General features: G+C 38.6%; 1 protein-coding gene across 2 annotated transcripts in view; it reads right to left on the bottom strand.

The window, feature by feature from the left end:
• TNNI3K (TNNI3 interacting kinase) overlaps positions 1-26956 on the bottom strand; it is a 344598-nt gene that overhangs the window by 28314 nt on the left and 289328 nt on the right. For both annotated transcript variants that reach the window (XM_017868932.1, XM_017868921.1), the window contains one exon: positions 25865-26034. In XM_017868932.1, the coding sequence (XP_017724421.1) occupies positions 25865-26034 (170 nt within the window). The remainder of the gene's footprint in view (positions 1-25864; positions 26035-26956) is intronic.

Here is a 26956-nt window from a genome sequence, read left to right as displayed (position 1 = left end):
AGAAGTTTTTATCTCCATTATTCTAGCTTTCCTACGATTTTAGTTTTAAAATCACTTCAAAAAATTATACTTTTAAATTAAGGTAATTTGTTTTAAATTGAAGACTAAATACTCCTTAAATAATCCATATTTGTAAATGTTGTCTTAAAATCACATCCTTTACTTATGGAAATAAATTATATAAAAGCAAAATATGTGTTCAAAACACTAATATAATAATTTTGAGCTTAAAAAACAGATACTGTTTTGAAAACACTATTAGCGATGGATTATGAAGCCTCTGCACTGACAGTGTGCTCTCCAGATAGGTATCAGGTAAAATATGGGAACCATAAGCTTCGCCACGATTAGTAGAATCCACTAAGATCTGTAAGCAGTGGGAGCCAAAGAGCCACCCTAAAAAGGAGGTATATTGGGAGAATCAGAGATCCTTGAGGTAAGAACAGCATCTCAGAAGTGACCAAGAGTCTATAACTGCCCTTTAGATACATTGGTTCCTTTAGGTAAAGAAGAAGAACGAAAATGCTGTGGAAATCTCATAAATAAAAACAATGAAAGGAGTGAACAGTTAAGAGGCTATGTGGAAACAGGAGATGAAAATAAATATAAAAGTAGAACTCCTTTCAATTTCTATTAATGGCCTAATAATTCTTCTAGCCATCCAACTGTAAAGCAGACTGTCACATCCGACAACTCTTTTTTCCTCCATCGATCAGCAAACCCTCTCCTTCTACTCCACTGGGCCAATATTTCTCAACATCTATTATCATTTCTCTGCTTCTTCTTGACTTACCTGGGAACCTCCTGGTCCACCATCTGTCCTCTAGTAATCTGAACACAGCTGCCATATTAATCTCCTAAAAGTGCTATTCTGGTGAGGTCATCACTTGCTCAAAAACGCTGAATGACTTCCCACTGTATGCTGACCACAGTCAAAGATTGTTACTTTAAGTACTAGCTAGAGCAGTGGTTCTCAAAGTGTGATGCCTGGGACATCAGCCTCCCCTGGGAACTTGTTAGAAATTCAAATGTTTCATTCTACATCACACCTGCTGAATCAGAAACTCTGGTAGTGGGCCCAGCAATTTGTGCCTTAAAAAACCTCCCAGTGATTCTGGTGCATTTTCAATTTTGAGAGCCACTGGCTTTGTGATTGAGACAACGAATTAAGATGTCTTATTTTTAAATCCTTTTTCTGTTTACCAGTTGTACTCCTCACACAAGACACTTTCTAAGCCTCAGTTTTCTCATCGATGAAATAGAACCTAATTGAGGTTGCCACTGTGAGTTGGACATAGCAGATTATATATAATGCTTAGCACACAGCCCACACATATGGAGCTCTCCATAAATACCGTTATTACTAACTATTATTATTAAAGGCTACTCCTGCTCTGATTCTACACGCTTTCTACAGGCTGGCTCCGTTGACCCATTTACCATTTCCTGTCCAGCCTGGTACCACCAGCACAGTACCTTGCTCAAATAAGTGCTTGAGCGTTTGACATATGAATCAGTGAGGAGCTAATGCCAGAAAATTTTTGATACTAATTCAGTTCCTTAGCAAAGAAGCAGCTTAGTTTGAAATTGGATGGAGTGAAAATTCTAATGAACGTCAATGGGGCACTGATTTACTATCTGACCTAAGAGAATATAATAAACCAGTTATCTTTTATTCCCATCTGTAAAATGGGATTAAAGCTATTAACCTTTTTTTTTTAAGAGTTACCCCTACAAGATATATTGCATATAGAAAGTGCCCACAGGTGTTGAGAATGATTTGTGTAATACATAATAATGAAAAGCATCTACTGAAATAGGGATGGGGGAAAAGCTAAATTAAATAATCCCCATCAACAGAGCTGGGGACAAGAATGTTTCTGTTTTCATTTTTTTGAATCGCTACCAGCGTTTTCTCATATGATGCTCATGGGAGCATGCATTGTAAATATTTCTTTTAGACTTCTGTAGAGAGGTTGCTGGAGAAAATACTGTCTATCACGTGGTTAACAATTGTTGATAACATTTTTGTGAACCGGCAATAAGGGTATTCTAAGTGTAGAATATTCTAACACTGAAAAATCCCAGAAGTAAGCTGCCTTAACTTGTTATAATAAGGGTTGGGGAAACATGTGGTTGTATGAGGGTGCATTCATTATTACTACTAGAGAAATAATGCTGGAATTAGTGATGGGTAATATACAATGCTTTCTACATATATGAAGTGGATACCATATTATCATTTGTAACATATAATACTTGCCATGACTTGTCATTCCTCTTTTAAAAATAGCAAGACTAACTAAAGCCAGATTCTGACAATACTAAACCAATTTCCTCTACCACTGGGCATTGTTTTTCTCTCTCTAGGCCATCCTCAACCAAGTTGTGGAAATGTCCTTCTTTTTAAACGTGGCTGACCACACCACTTACTGCTGAGGTCCCATGTCCCATAGTAGTAAGGTCCCACGGCCCAGGTCTTAAGTAGCAGGTCTCGGTCTATTTCTCCAGCCTCAACATCTATTGCTCCCTGCTTCATATAGGCAGGCTCTGCACACAATGAACTTCTTTCTCACAGTTTTTCTCGCATGCTAAGCCCCACAGTAAAAGGACTTGATCTCTTTACTATGACACCTCATGCCTTGTGTTGTATGGATTTGATATTGCCTTCCCGACTCAACCATTCTCATCTTAAGTCAGAAACCATGTCTTATTTTTCCTTTATTTTCATCATTTAGCAACATATCTAGAAATTAGGAATCCCTTCCCCATCCAAGTAGATAGTGATTGAGCAGATGAGTGAACAAACAAATGGATAGCAACATTCACTGAGTAGTCTTCAACATTAGTCATTTTTTTTTTTCCTGGCTAATGGGAAATTTCAGAACAGAAATAAATGACCATATTTTTAAAAACTTTGAAATACCAAAGTTATTATCAATAAAAACATGGTTGATTTACACTTCAGACCTACAATCTCAGCTTAGTTCCAGCTCAAAGATCCGCAGAGGATGGCTTCACCGGTAAGTTGACTGTCCTTTCCTTCCCCTCTAGTGAGGCTCCTAAAAACATCAGTACTGCTGTCTCCATTTACATTTTCTGCAAAGGCAAGTCCCTTCTTCTCAACTGAGTTGGACATCAGAATCTTGAAGGCAGCCAGAAGGTAAACTGGCTCTATGGGGCATTAGGTTGGCAGGTGTAAGTATAGTCCTGTTAATAACTAATGATCTCCAGTCTAAAGAAATAGCCAATTTAGGAAGACTAGGCTTCTGAAGAGAAAAACCTCAGACTTCCCTTAGCTTTTATCACACTTATTTTTTGACCTACTCGAATGTCATTGCCAGATTCAGCTTTTAGCTATTTCCATCAGTGTTCAGTCTCCATTCCTCACCTGTTGTGTCTGCCCACCTCAAACCATGATCTCCTTAGTTTTACTACATCGGATGTCAGCCACCTGCCCACCCTGAGTTATGTCTGACCTCAATTACTTGCAGTATCTTCCTGACTTCTGCCCTAATTAGACTTGTGCCTCTTGCAGAACTGGTTGCCAACAGCAACCATCAGAGAAACTTCAGTCAAACAGCACACCCTTTCCTAGTATCATTTTGATATGTATGGGCATGATAAAACGTTAGAATTTCACCTTAATTTTGGTTAACCGTATATTTATTTTCTGAGACAGCACCAAAAAAAAGTCTTTCAAGTCTCATACTGGGTTAGGTGTGGGTTTTCTGCATAGTCCCAAATGATGAAGGAAAAATAACAGGACTACGACCCTCAGGAAGGGCACTGACCTAACATTCAGTCTGGAGCTTGTTTTCTTCCTAAGCTCTATGAAGTTATGTCATCCCCTGTATTTGTTTCCTAGGGCTGCCATAAGAAAGTTCCAAACACGTAAAGGCTTCAAACAACAGAAAAGTATTCTTTCACTGTTTTGAAGGTTAAAAGTCCAGAGTCAAGGTGTTGGCAAGGTTGGTTCTTTCTGAAGGAATATTCTGAGGAAAATTCTGTGCCTGTGTCCTAGTTTCTGGTGAGGGCTGCAATCCTTATATTCCTTGGCTTCGAGGTGCAGCACTTCAGTCCCTGCCTCCATCATCTTCACATGCCATTCTTCTACATGTCTCTGTGCTCTTCTTATAAAGACACAAGTCATCTTGAATTAAGGGCCCACCCTCCTCCAGTATAAACTCCTATGAACTTCTCGCATCTGCAACAACCCTGTTTCCAAATAGGGTCACATTTTGAGGTACTGGGGTCTGAAACTTTAACATATCTTTTTGAGGGATATAATTCAATTCATAATATCCCTTCACATTATTACCACAATATTGATCTTGTTTTTTATCATGAGTTCCAAACAGAATGTCTTATGCTGTCCTGCATACCTGGCTTTGGGTTTAGATAGACGAGTCAACCCCAGCTTCCTCACTTAGTATCTCGGGAGATGTTTCCTGTTTTGACCAGTTTTCCCATCTTCAAAACAGAGATAATATCTACCTTGCAAATAATTGTGAATATCATATTAATAATATGTGTCCTAGTACATGGTATATTCTCAATACATTGTATCAAGACTTCTCTTTTCTTTTCTTTTCTTTTTTGAGACGGAGTCTCGCTCTGTCGCCCAGGCTGGAGTACAGTGGCCAGATCTCAGCTCACTGCAAGCTCCGCCTCCCAGGTTCAAGCCATTCTCCTGCCTCAGCCTCCCGAGGAGCTGGGACTACAGGCGCCCGCCACCTCGCCCGGCTAGTTTTTTTTTTGTATTTTTTTAGTAGAGACGGGGTTTCACCGTGTTAGCCAGGATGGTCTCGATCTCCTGACCTCGTGATCCGCCCGTCTCGGCCTCCCAAAGTGCTGGGATTACAGGCGTGAGCCACCGCGCCCGGCCAAGACTTCTCTTCTTAAGTGAGTAATTGTTAGATAGTAGAGAACAACATAGCAATTTTTATTAAAATGAACCTTTTCATCAATGCTCCCCTTTCACTTAAATGCTTCCTCTTGATAAGGAGCTTCTGTGTAAGTGTATATACAATCACACAAATTGCCAAAAGCATCACAAAGCCCTTTCAGCTTGTCAGCTTGTAAGCCTCTGACAAATACATAGAATTGTGTGAAAATGCTTTAAAACAATTGCTCCTAGCATTTTGGTCAGAATGTATTTATTAGACCGTAACTTATACTTGATTGTGAAAATAAACAAGGACATAAATGATGTGGCTTTAAATGCTCTATAAAGTCTGCATTACAAGACTCTATGATTCATACAGGAAGCTTCTATTTTGGTGTGCCTGGGTAAATTTGGCTATGCAAACTTCGAATAGCCTTTGAATTGAAAAATGCAGTTATCGTTTACTGGCTGACAACCTTTTCAAGGGAGAGAGAGGCAGGCACTGTACAACCAAAGATAACTTTACTTAATTAGTTTTTGGAAGATTATTTTCTCCCCTTAGTCTATAGAGAAACAAAGGTCTGTCAGCACCAGATGCATCTGAGCTTTGCAGATGTGGTTGTGGCTTCCTGAAATCTTTAAAGATTCATCTAAAATATGCTTTCAGGTCTCCTTTTTGTGAAACTTTGACAGGATAATAGAATTAGATTTGCTGAATTTCACTAAACTGTAAAGTAATGTGTCATCAGCTTCACTTACTTTCCAAAAAATATTTCTCTCTGGTAATACTCATCAATCTAGCTTTTCAACCCCTAAACATGAAACTCTGAAACAAAAAGGATGACTCCATCAGTTACGCAAGTGACAAGATGTTAAACATTTAACACTCCCACATAGTAGCACCAGCTGCCTCTGGATGAAGCAGATTTGCTTAGATTTGGCATAGAGGAAGAAAAGGAAGACAAGGAGAAGAAAAATGAAAGGAAGAGGAACTCCTCTTGCAGTGAGAATGCAAAGTTCTCTGCAGACGTGCAGGAGTCTGAAGTGGGATATGCCTACTGCACAGAACTTTTCTCCTGAGGGAACATTGCAAAGACAGTTATCATCAGGTTCTCAACTCCCACTACCAGTGCCCCTGCATCCCCACCATTTCACGGGCTCACTCTGATAAGAGTCCCTAGTACACTGGATTAAAATAATGAAGGGATGGGGACTCGGTACATTTCCACATCCCAGTATAATTGCTCAATAAATATCAGCTGAACAAACGAACTACAAAAGCACACATGGGCCTCTGGGTCATTCGGACTCTCTCCACAACCATTTCCTCACCTTAGGCACCTACCTCTGCTGTAATCTTAGGCTAGTGAAACAGTGTCGACTGAGCAAGCTGTGTGCTAGGTTGATTCTAACAACAGAAACCCCTGACTTTGTTAACAGCCCCAAACTGGCATCAAATTTAAAGAGTCAAGACTATTTTCCTCTTTAAGGGTCTTATCAAGAGGAATGTTAGTGAAAGGGCAAAAGTCATCTACAGTTTTCCATGGTGAGCCATTTACCTGGATGAGGGACAGGAAAGGCCAGCTTTAGGTGATCACACAGGGACCCCATCATAAGGCTTGTTAACAGAGAAGTTTTCCTTGTAGAGTGAGGCATGCTGCAGGGGGTGCCCATTTTGAAGAACACAGTATGAAGCTCCCAACAGTGAAGACAGAACAGTATAAATAGCAACCCGTCAGTGGTAGGTGTTTGTTCTTTCACTCAGTGGACTTCTGATGAGTAACTACCATGTGCCAGGCGTTATTCCAGGCACTAAAGGATGAAGCCAGGAGGGGGTGGTGTGGGAGTGGAGATGCATATAAAGAGGAATAAGGCATATGGCTGAGATGCTGGACAGTTAACTCAGTAGGTCTCAGATTCATCATCCACCTTTTAATGTAGAGATTCACAAACTACAAGCTGTGAGACCTTTGGGTAAGTTAATTTCTTTCTTTCGGTGTTTTTGTTATGATGGCTGGATTTTTACACCTTTATTTCTCTTTCCTCACCATCTAAAGAGACAGACTTATAAACAGATGATCATGTGTGTGATGTCATCAGTACAGGAATAGTTGAGTAACATGAGCCACGCTGCAGTGCTGCCTGTTTTGCACAGTTTGAGGGGCCAATTTTGGGTTCAAGGTGGAGCTCTACTGTGTCTATGTCACTCATCTCTCATCTAGATTACTATATTATCCCTAGCTCCACGTCTGAGTCTGTACAATGACTCATAGTAAACACAGCTGCAGAAATCATGCTCCTTTAGGGTGCCTCACAGTTTCGAGTCATGCCCCAGGGCAATTTCAATAAAGATTGCTGGCTGCTCTACCCAGTCCCACTCAGATCTTTTTATGCTCACTGCCTGAATGAAGAGAAGAGTCCGAGGTCTCAGTGACTGGAAGGGAAGCTGCATGAAGGACAGCTACCCTCTTCCTTCCAACTTTCCTTGGGTACTGAACTTACTTGTCTCTGTGTTCTTTTTTGTCTACTTCTATTGACTTTAAATCCTCATCTATAGCTTCTGCTCTACCCACATTCAATCCTTTGCTATTCCCAAATGTACTGAGCAGTTTCCCACTTTCCTGACTTTGTCCCTGTTGCTTCCCTTTCCTAGTATACTCTTTCTTCCTTTCTCTGCTTGGTTAGCTCTGCCAAACTCAAGTGAAACGGGATGGCTTTTGGGAAGCCTACCCTGACTCTTCCCAGGCTTGTAGGGCTTCCTACACAAGGCTTAGTACTGATCTTCCTGTTTGTTTCTCTGACCTCCTCCCTTAGACTGTGAATTCCCCCAGGACTGAAGAGATGTCTAATCCATCATTGGGTGTCCAATATTTACCATATGATTCAATACATAAGAGATGCTTAATAAATGATAGATAAATGCGTATCCAATGGAATTAGATCAGTGAGGAGGCTAGCGTAATAGGGAAAATGACACATACCTTTGTGTTTTCCACCTGTAAGTAATATATTGTTAATTCTTTAAATAAAGAAAGAGTGGATTACTTGAGGTCAGGAGTTCGATACCAGGAGTTCGAGGCCAACATGGCAAAACCCTATCTCTACTAAAAATACAAAAATTAGCAGGGTGTAGTGGTGTGTGCCTGTATTCCCAGCTACTTGGGAACCTGAGGCACGAGAATTGCTTAAACTCGGGAGGCCGAGGTTGCTCTGAGCCCATTGCACCACTCCACTTCAGTCTGGGCAACAGAGTGAGAGATTCTGACTCAAAAAAAAAAAAAGAAGAAAAAGAAAGAAAGAAAGAAAAAGGCCAGGTGCAGTGGCTCACGCCTGTAATCCCAGCACTTTGGGAGGCCAAGGAGGGTGGATCACCTGAGGTTGGGAGTTCGAGACCAGCCTGATTAACATGGAGAAACCCTGTCTCTACTGAAAATACAAAATTAGCCGGGCATGGTGGTGCATGCCTGTAATCCCAGCTACTCAGGAGGCTGAGGCAGGACAATCACTTGAACCTGGGAGGCAGAGGTTACAGTGAGCCAAGATCTCACCACTGCACTCCAGCCTAGAGGACAAGAGTGACACTTTGTCTCAAAAAAAAAAAAAAAAAAAAAAAAAGCATATTCAGTTTGCTGAAAACTCTTTATACAAGAATACAAGCTAGCTATCAAAATATTGGCCTCTCTGGATAGGAGCAGACACAGTACTGTACTTAGAAGGAAATGCAACACACTTTGTGAGTTAGTTGATTAATTCCATGAACTTTTCAATGCTAGCTATATTTAATTTAAACTTTATATACCTGTTCCAAGATCCTATATATGTCTCTCGCAAAGAGAAAGAGAAGTTGATTTATGCAAAGTATAACACATAGAATCCGGTAGTTGGTAGTTTTTGAACAAATAACAGACAAGGTGCTGTCTAATTTAATGAGCAGTAATTTTTTAAAAATTCAAGAGATTTGACAATCTCTCAATAATTTTTTTCTCATTTTATTCATTTTTTTTTTTTTTTTTTTTTTGAGATGGCGTCTCGCTCTGTCACCCAGGCTGAAGTGCAGTGGTACGATCTCGGCTCACTGCAAGCTCCGCCTCCCGGGTTCACGCCATTCTCCTGCCTCAGCCTCCCAAGTAGCTGGGACTACAGGCGCCCACCACCATGCCCGGCTAATTTTTTTTGGTACTTTTAGTAGAGACGGGGCTTCACCCTGTTAGCAAGGATGGTCTCAATCTCCTGACCTGGTGATCTTCCCGCTTCGGCTCCGAAAGTCCTGGTATTACAGGTGTGAACCACCATGCCTGGCCTCAGATCTTTTTAAAAGGTGAGAACTGATTGCCCTCTGTACTACTGATCTCAGGAAGTAAAAATCGGGGGTAAAAAAAGTAGTTAAACATCTCTAAGTCATGTTTAAACTCAGAATTGTCTACCTTTTACAAAAGAAATAAAATACCCAAAGAATACACAAGCAATAGAAAATTTGTTTGTAACATTGAAATTCAAGCTGGGTGCATAGGCTCACACCTTGGAAAGCAAGCAGATCGCTTGAGTTCAGGAATTCAAGACCAGCATGGGCGACTTGGTGAAACCCTGTCTCTACAAAAAATACAAAAATTAGCCAAGTGTGGTGGCGTACGCCTGTAGTTCCAGTTACTTGTGGAGCTGAGGAGGAAGAATCACCTGAGCCTGGGGAAGTTGAGGCTGCACTGAGCCATGATCGCACAACTGTACTGGGTAACAAAGTGAGACTCTGTCTCAAAAAAAAAAAAAAAGAAATTCAGATCACTCAATACCAGAAAGTAGTTCATAGGTACCTTTCTAAGTCAAACACAATACTCTATTCCTTAACATAGATGATATGACAAAACCAACTATCAACATTTTAATATGGTGCTTTGTCCTAAATTTTATTTATTTCATAATTCATTTTCCTGTATGTTAATCTGATAAAAGATTATTGAAGAAAAGAGTATATGATTTATCTTGCCCTAAACAATAAAGGACAATTTTTTTAAATAAAATGAAAATCATTCATTTGTGTAAAACCAATAAATTTAGACTCATTAGTTCTCAAGCATCTTAAATCTTTTCTATTTTTATGTAGTACTCTAGCATTCAGCAGCCACATTCACAATCGACTATCGCTTTATTTTCAGGGATTACAGAGAAAAATTGAAATCCTCAAAAGTCATTTTCCTGATTTCTGTCATTGTCATAAACAGCTGTTCGGTAGAAAACATCCAGAAACCTTTAAGTTATTCCAAACGGCAACTTGACTGAGGAGTGGTCAACATTGTCGAATTTGACAATCAGGGAGTGTAAATAAGTAAGGAAAAGATATGAGAAATTTGTGGGTAAAGCTGCTGTTTAATGAGGAAAAAGGAGTGCTCTACTATCTCAAAGAGAATAAGTGATAAAAAGAAGAAGAAAGTATCTGAATAAGGATCCTGAATTTCAGATAGACACAGGCTTTCATTTCTCAGCCTCAGAAAGGGGATTATCCATCCGTGGGTAGAGCTGTGAAACAGGGACATTTATCTTTAGTTTAAAACAAAACAACACAAGTTTCTCAGGGATGATACTAAGTGTTTTATATGAATTTTATGCAGACCCTGTAAAAACCAGACAAGGTAATATTATGGTCCCTATTTTAGTTACTGAGGAAAAAGTTTATACCGTTCTTAAAGGCAGAGGTGGGATTAGAACACATACCTCTGGCTTCAAGAAGCAAGTTCTTTCCCAGTATAGCACAGTAACTCCCACTTCTGTTATCAGCAAAGCATCCTTCCTCCTGAGCCTCTCTTCTACCAGACGTATGCCCTGGGTTGGGCTCTGACCCATAGCTTGCTGTTGGTTTTCTCAGTTTGTGTGCAATCTCTCATGCCACTGGTCTGGCAGACTGATTCGCTACTTATCCTCTGACTGCAGTCTGCCTCCTGGCCTGTGGGCTATTTTTTAAATGCTTTTCTCTCTGCCTTTTGTAGAGTTTGGTGTCCAGATTCACCAGTTCTAGAATTACTCTGGCCAGGTTTAAGTCCCACATCAGGCATTTGCCACTTGTATTTTGGGGACTTTATTTTTTCTCATCTGTGAAATTGAAAAAATCATAATGCCTTCTTTATTTTTATGAAGATTAAATGATATAACATATTTAAAGTACCATGGCCTGTTATCTAGTACAACATAAGAACTCAGTATGGTTACACTTATGATGGTTATTATTATTATCACTATTTTTATTATACCTTCAGTTCTAGGGTACATGTGCACAAGGTGCAGGTTTGTTACATATGTATACATGTGCCATGTTGCTGTGCTGCACCCATTAACTCATCGTTTACATTAGGTATTTCTGATCTCTTTGCCAAGGCCACCTTTTGCAAGAAGCTACCCACATGCCCTTTAACCTGATGGAATCATTGTCTGCCTCTCCTTTTTCTTAGTAACGCCTCCGTCTGTGTTAGAATACACTAGAGTCATGTACCCATTATTGTATACAATCACATTGCATTATAATACATTTGGGGTCTATTTTCCATACAAACTACTTAAAGGTAGAAATATTATACTATGTTTGCTTTTTGGCATCTTTGGTTCCTGGCAAACTCCCGGCACAATATAGGGACTCTGCAAATGTTTGTCGAATGAACACCTGACCAACCAGAGAGGAAGAAATACAAATGCTGCTTCAATTTTCAGCCTTTGTGATTTCAAAGGGACTTGAGTTCCTAAGTCTCAGAGCCCATGTTCCTAGATGACTAGCTCATACCATAGTACACTAAAGTACCATATTAGTAGGGAATACCAATGCGGCTAAAACAAGTTGTTTGAAATTCTCACCATAGAACTGTGCATCCCCATATTGTTGGTGTCAGTGAACCATCCTAATGTGAAGGAGAACAAGGTAGTACATTAAAGCAAAAAGGAGACTTTGGGGCCAGAAAGATTCGTATTGATTGAGCCATTCATTCATTCATTCAAAATACATATATCCATCACACTATATGTCAACCATTGTGATAAATATTAAGAATGCAAAAATGAAAGACACAGTTCCTGGCTTCAGGAAGCTTACTCTTTGTAAGTGCATGTGCATGTGTGTGTGTGTGTGTGTGTGTGTGTGTGTGTGTGTGTGTATGCGGCAACTGACATTCAAAGACATCAATAATTACAATAATGTTTCTATTCTCTGATGGGATATATACAGAATATAGTAACAACAAACATGATGGGTAACTAATTGAGGGTATTTAGGACGACTTCCTAGAGGAGGAGATGTTGGGATTGAATTCTTTAGGTATTTTTGTGTTAAAAGATGGGGAGGGGTGTGAAGAAATTTAAAACTGCTCATCATGTGTGCTATTTGCAAATTTTCCTGGACCTATATTTAAAGAACTTGGATTGTGCTTGCCTTGAAATATTTGTAATGAATAATACAGGGATCTTGCAATCAGCACACTACTTACTATTTGTAACTAAATTAAGATAATAATTTGTTCAACATTCCTTTCAATATATTTTCTTTAGTTTAATGAACCTTGTCAATTGATATTACAGGTATAAAATTATTTAATATGAATGGCTCTCCCCCCTCAAGAAACTTATTCAACAGAGACATGATACCAAGTAGAAAGTGGTAAATGAATTAAGATAGATAAATCTTTTCTGAGAAGACAGTGAATCTTTGCATCAAGTAAAAGAATGAGATTAGGAATGCTCACAGGGAGCGGTAAAACAACCTTGGAGAAGGAACAGAATCTAGAAAGAGATAAGAGCGAGGTGACTTTCTAAATACAGCACACTAAAGCTAAAAGGGTCCACAGAGATTGGTTACTGTATATTTGCAAGTTGCCTGTTAAAATCTTGTTAAAACGCAGATTCAGCAGGTCCAGTATGGGGCCTGAGATTTTTTTTACATTTCTAACAAGCTCCTAGGTGATGCCAAAGCTGCTGGTCTCTGAGTCACACCTTGAATAGCAAGCATCCAATTCAAATGCCTCATTATAGATGATAATCCTAAAACCCAGGGCAGGAAGGGATTTGCTCATGTCACACAACTTATTAGTATGAGAGCAGCTCTCTTGTCTCACACTGTAGCAGCTCAGCAAGTAGTAAAAAGATCATGGGCTTTGGAGTCAGGCTGATCTTGGCTCAAATCTTGGCCCTGCTGTTTACTAGTTACAAAGCCTTGGGCAGGCCATTTATACTTTCTGTGCTTCAGTTTCTCATTTGTAGAATAAATAACTCTTAGCTGTAGAAGAGTTGTGGTAAGTCTGTGCTACCACAGGCATACAAAAAATGCACAATAGCATCTAGAACATAGCAAGTGTCTATATTTGAATACACATTTCTGTTCTATGCTACAGATCAAAATATGTAATGTGTCTTCTCTTTTTATCCTTTGGCCAGGTCTGTATTGCCATCAGTGCACACGGCAATATTATCTACATCATATCCCCCTGGGGCCCGGGCTGTGTTAGCATCTGGTGACACTTAGTGGCACAGTTAACACTGGATGGGCTGGCAAATAAGAGACTGACGAAGGCCAAAAAAACAAAAAGTGATTTCATTTTTCTCACTGTCTCTTTGAAAGAGAAGTCAGGGTGGCAAACATATATCCACTAGTAAATTTTTTGTCCTTGTTTGCAGATGAGGCCTTTAAAACATCTCATTAATAAAAAATGTTCAGCTAATATCACAAATATTAATGGTGATGATTTTCATTCCACTTTGGTTAATCCAGCAGTTATTTTCTTCCTGGGCCCATTATTTTTTCAGATTTCCTTAGTGGCCATTACCTAAATATCAAGAAAAGTCCATCTCATAGGTTCCAAGGAGATAATAAGAAATGACAACTGGTTAAATGTGTTCTTTTACAAGAAAATTCCTGCTTCAAATACTAGTAAGCAAAAGAAAGAATGATGGCATTTTTGCATTATATGAGGTTTAGATTTAGTCCACATGGAAGATGTTAAAGGTGAAAAAAAGAAAAAAAAAATCCATGAGGAATTAAACCTGTTAAACTGTTCAGAGCCATTGTGAGAGCCGCTTCAGAAATCTATTTAGAAATCATTGCTCTTGTATCTGAATCATTACAGAGACACCAGCATCGCCCACTTCTTATTGCTGTGAACATAGCAACAGTTGCCATGCTAGCAAGAGATTCAGATTCGCAACACAAACACTGGAGTCAGGAGGGAGCAGGGTGAGGCCCGAGCTGGAGTCAGGGCGGACGAACAGAACACAGTGCTGCCTGTATAGATTTAATTAGGCTGGTTGTTCTCTTTGGTCCCTGTGCTTGTCCTGTCAGGTATTTCAGGAGAGCAGAAGCAGTCTCAAAAGCAACATTTTTGGACCAAGTCTTACTTTCAGTTGTACACACAAGCAACTGCCAAAGGCAGGATCTGTGTGCTTTGATGTGCTTAAGAGTGGGTCTGGACTCTCCTTTGTGTATGAATGGAGAGGGTTTCTCTTCATTTCCAGGAATGAAAACCTCATAAAACTCTCATCATTAGAAAGTCAGGCCATTCGTTGTCCAAATATGTCATTTCATCTAATTGAAAACTGAGAAATCTGTCACCATTTATTTAGCAGTTTGCCTCCGGCGAATCTTCGCGGGTTCTCTTCATGTGACTGGGAATTAGTTAATTAGTATTACAAAACGCTTGAAGACGGAAATGCACTCTGGCTCGCCCTTTGGCTTAGGAGGGAGTGCATTTTAGCTCGCTAACAAGCACTGCTGACGGATAGAAAAGAACACGAAATTACAGCATCAGAATAGCCACGGTGAGAGCTGCATCTCATTCTCTCTCTCAAGTGGATATGTTGTAACCTAAATATGTCACTCGCTCACTCTTTTCATGCAAATCTTTTATGTGCGACAATAAATCCAGGTCCTTAAAGCTTATTTAAAAAAAAAAAAAAAGTTGCCAGTTTTACACACGTAGGGCTCTTCTCATATCTTCACTTTTATTAATTTCCCATTTTCATCACCTCCTCTTTTGAACAGAATCTTTTGTTTGATGTTCTTTTACATTTTTCATGGAGAAAGGCTGTTTCAAACTAAGGGTGGTTTTAAAAGTCAGGGAAAGATTGACATTTTTCACATGCTCCTCAACTTTGAGGCTGCACACCTTTGTTCGGTGTGAAGTCTCCAAGCCTCTCTCCTTAGTACAGCAGTCAGGAGGTCTGGAGGCGGCCTCACTCGTGGTTTGTCAACTGACTGCTAGATGGCGCTAGAGAGCAAGGCAGCCAAAAACAAGCAGCTAACATGGTTGCTTTAGTCCACATCAGCCGAAAAGGAGTTCTTAACATAGAACCCTATCACCTTTCAGCACAGACTATGTCCAGTTCTGGTGATTTGTAAGATACCAGAAGCATGAAATGCAGAGGGCACTAGCAATCAATTTATAGCCCTTCTTTCACTTTTCGTGTATATGTTTGTGTAAGGGAATTGCTTGGTCTGGGTATGTATCTACGGATACGGTGAAGAGGCGTTATGTAAATATAATAAATGGCTGTGTTTGCTGTTTGGACCTTCATGGAGATAGTTTTAACTTCGTGAAAGGCCCCGCCCCACTTTCTTTAATTTCCCCATCTATATAAGATGGCATTCAGGGACATAATGAGTTATACCAAATACTTTCACACTGTCACATCAAGATGTATAGTTATATATTTCCCTTTTCAGCCCCATACCACCACGACATTAGGAGATTTTCTGATTTTGTTAATTAGTAAAAAAATATGGGCATCTCAAGAAGATATGAGCTTAAAAAGAAAGAGATAAAAGGCAACTGATAGGCATCGTGGCACTTGCTTAGATTCTAGCTTCTCTCCTTTGGCTTTTATATTTTGCCACTGCAAGCCCTTAATGAGCTTGATAACTGACGTTCAGGAAGTGCGTGTCATAAAATGTTTGCGTCTCAGAGATGATAGCTATCCTAAAAAAAAAAAAAAGGGCTTGTCCCTAGATTTAGGCAAGCAACATCTTGTTCTCCTCATTATACACACAAGATCCATAGAACTTAAGTCACCAGTGTCACTGAGTAAGAAAGGCAGCTCTTCCTACAAGCTCAGAAGACACTGCTGAAGTGAGGGTGAGATACTAATATAATGTTCCAATAAGCACTGCAGTCTTTTGTAAATTCTGTAGATATCATATTTCAAATCAACATTCTTTGAATAAGTAAAATATAGGTTACAAAGCCAAAGGCGCTTTTTGGTTTTATTAAATTTATAAATCTTAAAATTATTTCTATGTAGAATTAGCTAAAAGATGCTGATTCTCTATTGTATTTATGTATGAGAAAGAGTGGTCTTTTCTTCATTTCTGGCCCTGAAAACTCTTAGACTCTCATCACCAGAAAGTCAATTGTTGCCCCCAAATGACAGCTAAAAGTGTGTTGTTGTTTTTTGCATTCAGTGAGTGCAATTGACTACTACAGTGGAGAGTATGTTTAATGAGAAAATGAAAAGAAGAGCCTAATTTTACAGTGTACTCAGTTCTATAAAGAAATCATGCTAAAATAGAGCTATCCTCAAAGCTAGTCCACAAGTGTCACTTCAGTTAGGTTCCTAGAAAGAAGAAGTTTGTCATTTTATGTGCTCTGACTAGTTGTTGCTACTTTTACAAACGTGGTCAGAGAGTGAGCCTGTTTTGGAGAAGCGTGATTGAAGAAGACACAAGAGTGTAGGGCTAGGCATGCCTGTGAACGAGGCAGCAGCTGTGGAGTTGTGTTCAGTTTGGGTCTGTATCAGCACAAGCAGGTGATTATAGTGTTTCATCAGGAGGCATAAGCTTAGGCAAAGTGACTACTATCAGAGTTAGTCAGAGTGAGAAGGGAAATTTCCCCGCAATCAAAGGCTATTGGCCATAGACAGAGGGCAGTATGTTCCAGTATATCTGCAGAGTTTAAGTGTGAGGTAGTTCAGTACTCTGGATAGCTCCCTGTTGATTTTTTTTTTTTTTTTTTTTTTTTTTTTTTTTTTTTTTTTTTTTTTTTTTTTTCCCCTCAAAGCCCAAACTTGACATTAGAACTTTCTGGTGTTGGCCGGGCGCGGTGGCTCAAGCCTGTAATCTCAGCACTTTCAGAGGCCGAGACGGGCGGGTCACGAGGTCAGAAGATCGTAGACCATCCTGGCTAACATGGTGAAACCCCGTCTCTACTAAAAAATACAAAAAAAAAAAAAACTAGCCGGGCGAGGTGGTGGGCGCCTGTAGTCCCAGCTACTTGGGAGGCTGAGGCAGGAGAATGGTGTAAACCCAGGAGGTGGAGCTGAGCTACCATTTTTTCTACTAAATAGTTATTGGCATTACTTACATTATTGAGTTTCTGAGTTTTAGCTAAAACAATGGAAACCATGAGGCATACTTCACAAAATTGTTGAATTCAATGGCATCATGTTTGTGGGAAGTCATTATGTTCACGTACTTCAAAAATAGATGTTTGGCACCTACCATGTACCAGGCACTGTTCTAAGTACTGGAGAAACAGCAGCAAAAGGAGAGACATTTTATGCCTGCATGATGTTTACAATCTACTGTGGGTATCAATATAAAAGTAAATGATTTTCTAAGATTATCACTCCAAGCAAATATAAGTGCTATGAATTTCTCATACTGACTCTTGTTGGCCTATAGCATGAATTTTAATAGATTATGTGGTGGAGACACCATGGCTTCAAGCAAGGTGGAGGGTCAGATAAGAAACACCTATATGAAGCCAAAATCCTCAAAGGGCAACATTCAGATTAGGTAAATCAGAAAAAATAAAATTCACTGTACATAAAGATATGCAGAGGATAAATATCCTACATTGTTCCTGGCTCCAGGTAAAGTGAGAAAAATAATATATATGTATATATACATATATATACACATATATATACATATATATACACACACATATATATATATATAAACTCTCAGAAGTCTCATCTGCCAGCCCACATACAAGCTAGTTTAAAGCAGAAGTATTACTACATGGGTTTTATGAAAAACTCCAAGTTGGCTGGGTGTGGTGGCTCACTCCTGTAATCCCAGCACTTTGGGAGGCTGAGGTGGACAGATCATGAGATCAGGAGTACACGACCAGCCTGACTAACATGGTGAAACTCCATCTCTACTAAAAAAATACAAAAATTAGCTGGGTGTGGTGGTGCGTGCCTGTAATCCCAGCTACTCGGGAGGCTGAGGCAGGAGAATCGCTTGAACCTGGGAGGTGGAGCTTGCAGTGAGCCGAGATTGTGCCATTGCACTCCAGCCTGGGCAACAGAGCAAGACTCCGTCTCAAAACAAAAAAAAAAAGGAACTCTAAGTTGAAGTTTTAGGGTGATCTTGAGGTATTAATGTCTCTAGATAAAATGTGTTTGAAGAAATAAAAGAAGAAAAGTATGGAGAGGGTCTACAGCTTTTTAAAACTCTCCTGTAAGACTGTAAGTGGATGCAATTTCTAGAACTGGAATATAAATAAGAAATAAATTGAATTAGAAATGCAATGAACAAAATAAACAACACATTAAACCCAACTTCTGAGAGAATAAGTGAACTGGAATACAGATCTGAAAAAGCAGGATAGAGAAAGTAAAGGGTGGGAAATATTTTTTAAAAAGAGATTGAGAAATGTGGAAAACAGTGAGAAACTTTAAAAAATATCCAAATAGAATTCCAGAAAGAGATACTGAAGAAGATATAATAAAGATATATTAGAAGAGACAATGGCTGAGGATTATCCAGAATTTATGAAAGATGTCAATTTTCAAATTTAGGAAACATAATATATCACAAGTTAAATAAATAAACATAAATTTATATCTATACACAACATAGTTAAACTATAGGATACCAAAGATAAAGAGGACTTTTAAAAGCAGTTCTAAAAGGCAGATTAAAACAAAAGAAATAACAACTAGATTCATAGATGAAATTTTAACAGCAGCAAAGAAAGTAAAACATGGAATAGCATTTTCCCCTGAAGGTGCAGGGAGAAAAGTAAACAACAAAATCCTATATCTACTAATATCTTAAAAAAGAGGGAAAATAAGTGTTTTCATTTGTTTACTTCCAACAGAGTGAGGTTTAAAGAATTTTAAAGCTGCATTTATGGAAAAGAAAAACGATACTAGGAAAAAGATTTGAAATGTAACCATAACAAACAATGAAACATTAAACATGGGGTAAACCTAAATAAAACATAGTTGTATAAAACAATGAAATCACTATGGAATTATAAAATCTTGATGAAGATAAAATACTGGAAATTAAAATAAAGGGGTATTATCGAGGCCAGGAGAGAATAATCTTTAATTAAAATGGTCTAAGATCTTTCATTTGAGAATAAGACAAACATATTAAAAATATAATTTATTTTAAATAATGTATTAAAGTTTCTGGGGTGCTCACCAAAGAATAGAAATATAGCTCACATTCAAATAATCAAAGGAAATAAAAAAAAGATAGGGTGAGGAAAAAATACTAGACAGAATAAAATAATGTGGTAGCAATTAGTCCAAACAATTTCAGCAATCACAATGAATGTAACTATTTATCACACAAAAGGTATATAAGAACCCCATAGACAAAATTATAAACTCGTACTAAAAGATATTAAAGAACATTTAAATAAATGCAAAAATGTGTTATGTTCATGGTAAGGGGGACTCAGTATTATAAATATGTCAGACCTTTTCATATTGAAAGTTCATTATTTTGGGATGAGAATGTATTCGAACTCGACAGGAATGTAGGAGTCAAAAAAATCTGAATGCCAGAGTTTTACTCAAATTGCAGAAATACAAAGCTTGGTATTTACAGCCTAACTAATGATTTTCCTAGTTTGTTATAAATCAAATATTTAACATTCACCACATGCAGTTAAATAATAAACGAGATATGAATTATAACATGGCACAGAGTACGGTGGTCTTTAGTGAGGCATGAATGGAGATGGGGTAGCCCCCAGAAAATACCTCTTCATGACATAGTGATTACGCTGATTGAGATAATTACTGAAGACTGGTTAATATTTTGATAAGATAAGGGGGATGTCAAGGTTAAGATACAGTGTTAAGATACAGTGATAGGTTGATGGTAGGTTAAACATAAAGTGTTTATGGGAACTAGTGGAACTTCTAGTTTGTCTGTAGTTTTCCTCTCCAAGAATGCTATTGATATTTTGTGTAAGATAATTTTTTTTTGTTTTTTGAGATTGCCCAAAACATTGGAGAAACTTCAACATTCTGGCCACAGCTCACTAAATAGTAATAGCATCTCTTTAGTCCTTGGGAATATAAAAACAAACAAACAAACAAAAAAGAAGACTCTCGCAGTTCCAAAAAGCCTAGCATGCACCTGAGAAGAGAGAGAGCGACAGTATCACTCTCTGTTTAGAACCACTGGAACATATGATTGAAACGTGTATCACTGAGGATTTTGGACTCCTGAATCAATTGGACTCCAAAATTAACTTAATTTTAGAGGCAGTGGAGAATTATTGAAGGTTTTAATGCAAATAATATCATTAGAATTGGAGTTTTACATAATAAAGATTATGATGGTAGTAGGTGGGTTAGAGCATGAGGAAGCTGGAACAGGAGAGAAGTTAAAGATGTTGCAAAAGCTAGGAAGCAGAGAGATCAAGGCTGAATAATGAACTGGGGTTCACCTGTGTGTGTGTGTAGATGTGTGCATGTGCATGTGTGTGTGTGTGTGTGCATGTAAGTGCTGTGAGTTGGAGCCATGGGATTGTAGAAATGACAAGAAGACCCATGGAAAGAAGCAGCAATGTGTGAGAGCATTTATGGTGGTCATGAGCAAGGTGCTGAAATTATGATTGTGATGAGTTGACAAGAAGTTAGGGATGGAGAGAGGATTGAAAGATTGGAAGAAAAGGGAATATTTGAAAGTTTTAGTACAAAAAAGAGTGTAAGAGAGGTGGTAGATGAAAGAGGGGAGTATTTGACCTGGGGTGATGAGGAGGAGACATGGCCACTGCTATCTGGTAAATACCTGCTCCACTGCAGCAAACGGACACGGTCCCCTTGCTACTCTCCTTTCTTTATTCCTCCTAGGAACATCAGTGTCATGGTGCTATCATCTTACACAATTGTTGTAACCCAGAAAAACTATGAGTAAATTAAAATTGTATAAGTTATATTCAACTTTTATAAAATGAATTCCATTCTAAGCACACTAGGCAAGCTTTCTATTTAAAGAAACCTTTGATGGACCCTTTTGTAGTGTGAAAAATTAATCCCAAATGTATCTGTTTTACAGTTCCAAACTCTGGATCCCTGGTTTTCTTCTCTCGGACAGCTAACTAGGTCAAATCATTCTATTTTCAGAGCCCAGCCCCACACAAACACTAATTGGTTTTCACATCTGAAAGGTTGTGTATCAGTTTGTCATTTCTAAATTTACATGATGTAATCCATGTACAAGTTGGGATTTCATACCCTGTGGGAGGAGCAACTGCCACATGCTTAGTTTTCCAAATATATCTAGAGGCACAAAATATTTTAAAAGAGGCAGAACTTCAAGAGCGCCTTTCTCAATCTCAGATTTTATCAATTTATGGTTTTGGTAGGAATTAGGGAATTCCTATTATCTGTGGAGAACATCTCTGACACAATTTTGCACCTCCAAATGTATTTATAAAGAAAAATAATAATAATTAGAAACAAATATACCCACAACCAAAGACCCCATCAAATCAAGCATTACAAAACTCAAACCTATCATCTGTAAACTTCATGACAAAAAATTGAAAAGTAGATGCATCATTTTTCAAGACATTGTTGAGGTGTCCCCACATCCATACATTAGTAGGAACTATAGCAAAAACCTTGTACAGATTTTTCAAAACCATAATGCTATACTAAAAAATTACATTTTAACTCTGTCACTTGAATTAATTAGGAAATCCAAAGATCAGAAGTTAGTGGTACATTGCAAGGAATTTTGGCAGGGACGATGCACGTAGTAAGTCATCAAAATGGTCCCCTGTGGTCACAGATGCTATTTTACCTTGACTTTGTCTTTCCTCTTTCATTAGCTGCATCCCCTTCTTACAGAATGACTGGCAGGTTAGCATTGTATCATTCTCTTTCAGCATGTTTCTTATACTTGGATGTATGTTGGAATCACCTGGGAAACTTTAAAGCATTTTGATGCCTGGGTGCCAACCCTATGGATTTTGGTTTAATTGGTCCTGGGCAATGGTACTTGTAAAAGCTTCCCAGATGATTCTAATGTGCAAAGTTGAGAACCGCTGTCTCACAGGCTGTTAAACTCATGGCCCTCCTGTACTTAGTCCATCAATTCTTATATCGTTGGGGTCTTTCACTTTAAGCACCTATTGATCGCTGGTCTCACTTTCTCTGCCTTCACATCCACAAGCTGAAAAGTCAGACTTGGGAGAAATAGCCGAAGTTATTCACAGATTGGCTTCCAGGAGAAACTGGAAGTCCAGGAAATACAAGTATTGGCAAAATATTTCAAGCTTCTGGAACATGCCACCTCCTATTCCAGAGAAACTCAGAAAGCACAGGAGAGTCCTGAGTGAGAATTCCAGCTTCGCTTACTTACTCTCCATTAACTTGGGAAAGTTGCTTACCTTTTCTATGAGCCTCAGTTTCCTCATCTATAAAAATTATAATACCTACTTCCTAAGACGGAATTAGATGACTATTTAAAATGTTTAAAATAGAACCCCGGATGTTCAATAATTACAGCTATTTAAATGGAAAGAAAAGAGAAAATAGTTAAGGCTCGTTCACTGATTACACACCAAGTGAAAAATAGTTACCATTTATTGAGCCAATTTATCTAATTTTTTATTCTTTATCTGCCCAATAAACATTTCTTACTGGTCGATAATACTGCTACACCCTAAGGATACAGTAATGAATGGAACATATGTAATTTCTATCTTGACACATTTTAAAACTTAGCTAAACACTTTACCTATTCCTAGAGTTGATTACTTGGAGGAATGGTAGCAACAAACTGACCTTGAATGCACCCTCACAGCAAATCCTTAGGGAATGCCACGTTGTTAAGAGAAACTTGCACCTAGCAGACAGACAAACCCTTATCAGAGTTCCATAACAGTCAGGAAGGGCCAGAAGGCTATAAAACACTTTATGAGAATATCAAAGGGAGCATGTCAAAAAAGCTGATGGGTTTTTTCACCCAGTATGTAGTTTTTTTTTTTTTTTTTGAAAAATTAGTAGTGCTATACATCTCTAGATGCTTGAAGGCTAGAGAAGCTCTGTTCCCTCCACCCTTCATTTGCCTACCTGGGACTGCTGCTGTGCCTCCTATTCTGTGTAGCTCTCCACGTATTGTGAATTCTGTGACTTACTCACATTTTTGGAACTACATTCTTTGCTTGGTTCTGCTGGCATCTTTAGATCAAGTACTGTCACTACTATGACAATAGTACCTCTCCTTATAACAACTGTAAGATCTGGTATTATTATCAGTATTTTACATGTGAGATTTAAATAACTTGACAAGGTCATTGAGCTAGCACATGGCAAAGCCAAGATTTAACCTCACATCTGTCTGATTCCACAGCTTATCCTCTTAACCTCTGTCTCAAGTGGACAAACCTCAGGTGACTGTGCTTTAGAAATATCAAAATCTGACTGTTCATAGAAATAGTTTTAAAAGCCACAAGTAGAGAATAAGAACAGCAGATAGAACTGGAAGATGATGATGTGACCAAATCTAACGTAGTCTTGGCCTATGGGCGCTTTTGAAATTATGTGAGAGACTAAAATCCAATAAAAATGGTGTCCAGTTTATGTGGTTATCAATCAAACCTACTGATACTTAATTTCATGACATCCTATAGATTAAAGACTTCATGAATAAGAGTCCCATGTCTTCATAGCTGCAGCTGTAACTCTTTTGTCAGATCAGGAATATAATAACTACAGCTAAAAAAGCAACAATTGCAATTTGTAGATTGTATAGAAACCCTTGCTAACTCCAGATAATCTCTTCCCACTTAAGAACCTTTACTCTGATAATGGAGTGTATGAGTGTGTCTGTATATGTAGGTGTGGGTGTGAGTGTGCATGTGTAACTGGGCCATGTGCAAATGCTTTGGTTCTCATGTGGATGGAGACAGATTTTAAACTAGTCTTTTCTGGTCTTCCATGGGTTGGAAAGTATGCACTCTATAGAGTATCTATGAAGCTCACAGCGACTGCCTTCTTTGCTCCCCACCTAGAAAGGGGGCCCCTGACAGCCATGTTTATATTAATGAAATATGACCACATTCCCACTTTAGCTACCCATGCCTTTTGCCATATGGCTTTGCAGTTCTTCCCACTAAAAACCAAGTATATTTTTCTTCCTGTTGATGTTGAAGTCAGCTGTGAAACTTGCCAATGGAACGTTGTCAGAGGATACAACTTGAACAAAGGCTTTAAATATGCATGTAAACTTGGGCTTGCCTCTTGAGTTACTAGCCTTTGTCTATAAGAAGAATATACCACAGGTAGTACATTTTTCTATGTAGGTGTCCAAGGAGGGTGAGAGACACAAGGAACAGACCTGAACACAACCTGTAGTTCAGAGTCAAGCTCATCCAAAATGAGCCCACAAACAAGTGAGCAAGAAATTAATGCTTATGATTGCACAGCCCTGAATTCTGGGATGGGTTATTATGCAGAATTATTATAGCATTATATGACAGATACATTTCTCCTTGAAACTTAACATTTAAGCTGAGAGACAAAGAGACTATCTATTGGGCACTGGGCCATGTAAATGGCAGAACTAGCTATGAAAGAATGTTGATTTCTTTTATCTTTTCTGACTTACCTTTTGCTTAATCTTTTGTTTTGCTTCCTTTTTCATTGAGGTAAAGTTCACACAGCATAGAAATAACCATTTTAAAACTAGCAATTCAGTGGTATTTAGTACATTCACAGTTTTAAGACCACCACTTCTAATTCCAAAATCTTTTCATCAGCCCCAAATAAAACTGGCAGTTACTCCCAGTTTCTCCCTCCTACCTATCCCCTGGAAGCAGCCATCTGCTTTTTGTTTTTATACATTTACCTATTGCTATGGACTGGAGTGTGACCCTCCTCAAATTCATACGTTGAAATCTTAACCTCCCATGTGACTGCATTGGAGAGAAGGCCTTTAAGGAGATAATTAAGGTTAAATGAAGTCATAAATGTAAAGCAAGCCCTGATCCAGTAGAGTTGGTGCCCTTATAAGAAGATGAAGAGACACTAGAGTTCTGCCTGCCGTGTAAGGACAGAGAAAAATGATGGATTTCTAGAAAACAGGAAGAGAACCCCCACCGGAACCATGCTGAACCTGATCTTGGACTTCCAGCTTTCAGACTGTGGAAGTAAATTTCTGTTGTTTTATGTACCCGGTATATGGTATTCTGTTGTGACAACCTGTTTTATCAACGTGTTCATTGGTTGATGGACATTTGGGTTGTTTCCACCTTTTGGTTTTTATAAATATTGCTCTATAAACATTTGAATACAAGTATTTTTTAAGTACCCATTTTCAATTTTAGGGTATATTCCTAGGAATGGAATTTCCTGGGAAATGGGTCATAAGGTAATATGGGTCATATGGTAATTCTTAGAACACTGAACTTGTGTTGCTCAGATCCTCAAAGCTGTTTCCTGGTTTCTACACAGGAATTCTTGCTTGGATGCCATAAAATAGCCTCAGAATACTTTTAATAAATCCCTTTTGTTGCTCTAAAATAGACATGTCTTATTTCAGCTACCTGATACTTGAAACTAGAGGACCTAGGCTAACGGATAATAAAATTTCTAATTTTTAGTCATAATATAAGAGAAATGGGCTGAAAACTCCTCTTTCAAAGTTTTTCAGAGGGGCGATCAAACCCTGTGATAGTAATCAAATCAGTTGACTGTCTTGATAAGATTCTGAAATAAGACTTTACTGTGAGATTTGCTTATATTACCACTCACCTTTGGGACAAAGCAGCATAGGACCTTGCATTTAGAGCATACTCCAATTCGAAACGACTTCTTAAAGCTGCCACATGACTCCGGCCAGGTCCTCCCCGGCTTACCAGGCAATCAGAAGAAGAAGAAGGTGAGAGAGACCCACTGCTGTTACTTGATGCAGGAGACATCAGCTGAGTGGAGGAGGGGTAATTTTAATTGTTTAATACTTCCAACAGGTGTGAAGACAACATAAAATATGGATTTAACTTTCTATTCCAAGGTTTCCCATATTTTAATTTCTATTCACTCAGCTTGCTTCTGGCTTTTCCTTTCAGGAAAAAAATCTAATGGCAACATCTGGCTAGCTTAATTTACTTTTTTGACTCAGTTCTGTGCTGAGAGCTGGCCTGTTAAATTTATGCTCATCTTTCTAAAAACACAGTAGGCCCAAGTCAGATTCATAAAATATATTTAGAAGGTTATTATTCAATGATCAAAAGATTCTTCATATTTTTCACTATGGCAATAAGATTTATGGCAGAGTTCCTTTAAATCATAGCTAAAATTTTTCACTTTACATGAAATTATTCCCTTCACATAAAATGAATTTACACACTTTCCCAAGAATACATCAATTTTATAAGATGAAAAATGCTTGAATGTGTGGCAAGTGTTTTCCCATATTGAACAGACCACTCCCTTTGCCACAGGATAGTTCTTCAGATGTTTAAAAATACCTGTTGGACTTGGCTGGGTGCGGTGACTCACGCCTGTAATCCCAGCACTTTGGGAGGCTGAGGCGAGCGGATCACAAAGTCAAGAGATAGAGACCATCCTGGCCAACATGGTGAAACCCAGTCTCTAATAAAAATACAAAAATTAGCTGGGCGTGGTGGTGCACGCCTGTAGTCCCAGCTACTCAGGAGGCTGAGGCAGGAAAATCGCTTGAACCTGGGAGTCGGAGTTTGTGGTGATCTGAGATTGTGCCACTGCACTCCAGCCTGGTGACAGAGCGAGATTCCATTCGAAAGAAAGAAAGAAAGGAAGAAAGAAAGAAAGAAAGAAAGAAAGAAAGAAAGAAAGAAAGAAAGAAAGAAAGAAAGAAAGAAAGAA

This window comes from Rhinopithecus bieti, unplaced genomic scaffold (genome assembly GCF_001698545.2).
Source record: "Rhinopithecus bieti isolate Rb0 unplaced genomic scaffold, ASM169854v2 scaffold_973, whole genome shotgun sequence".
Classification (NCBI taxonomy): Eukaryota; Metazoa; Chordata; class Mammalia; order Primates; family Cercopithecidae; genus Rhinopithecus; species Rhinopithecus bieti.
Note: the sequence above shows the minus strand (reverse complement) of the source record. Positions and strands in the feature narration are given on the sequence as shown.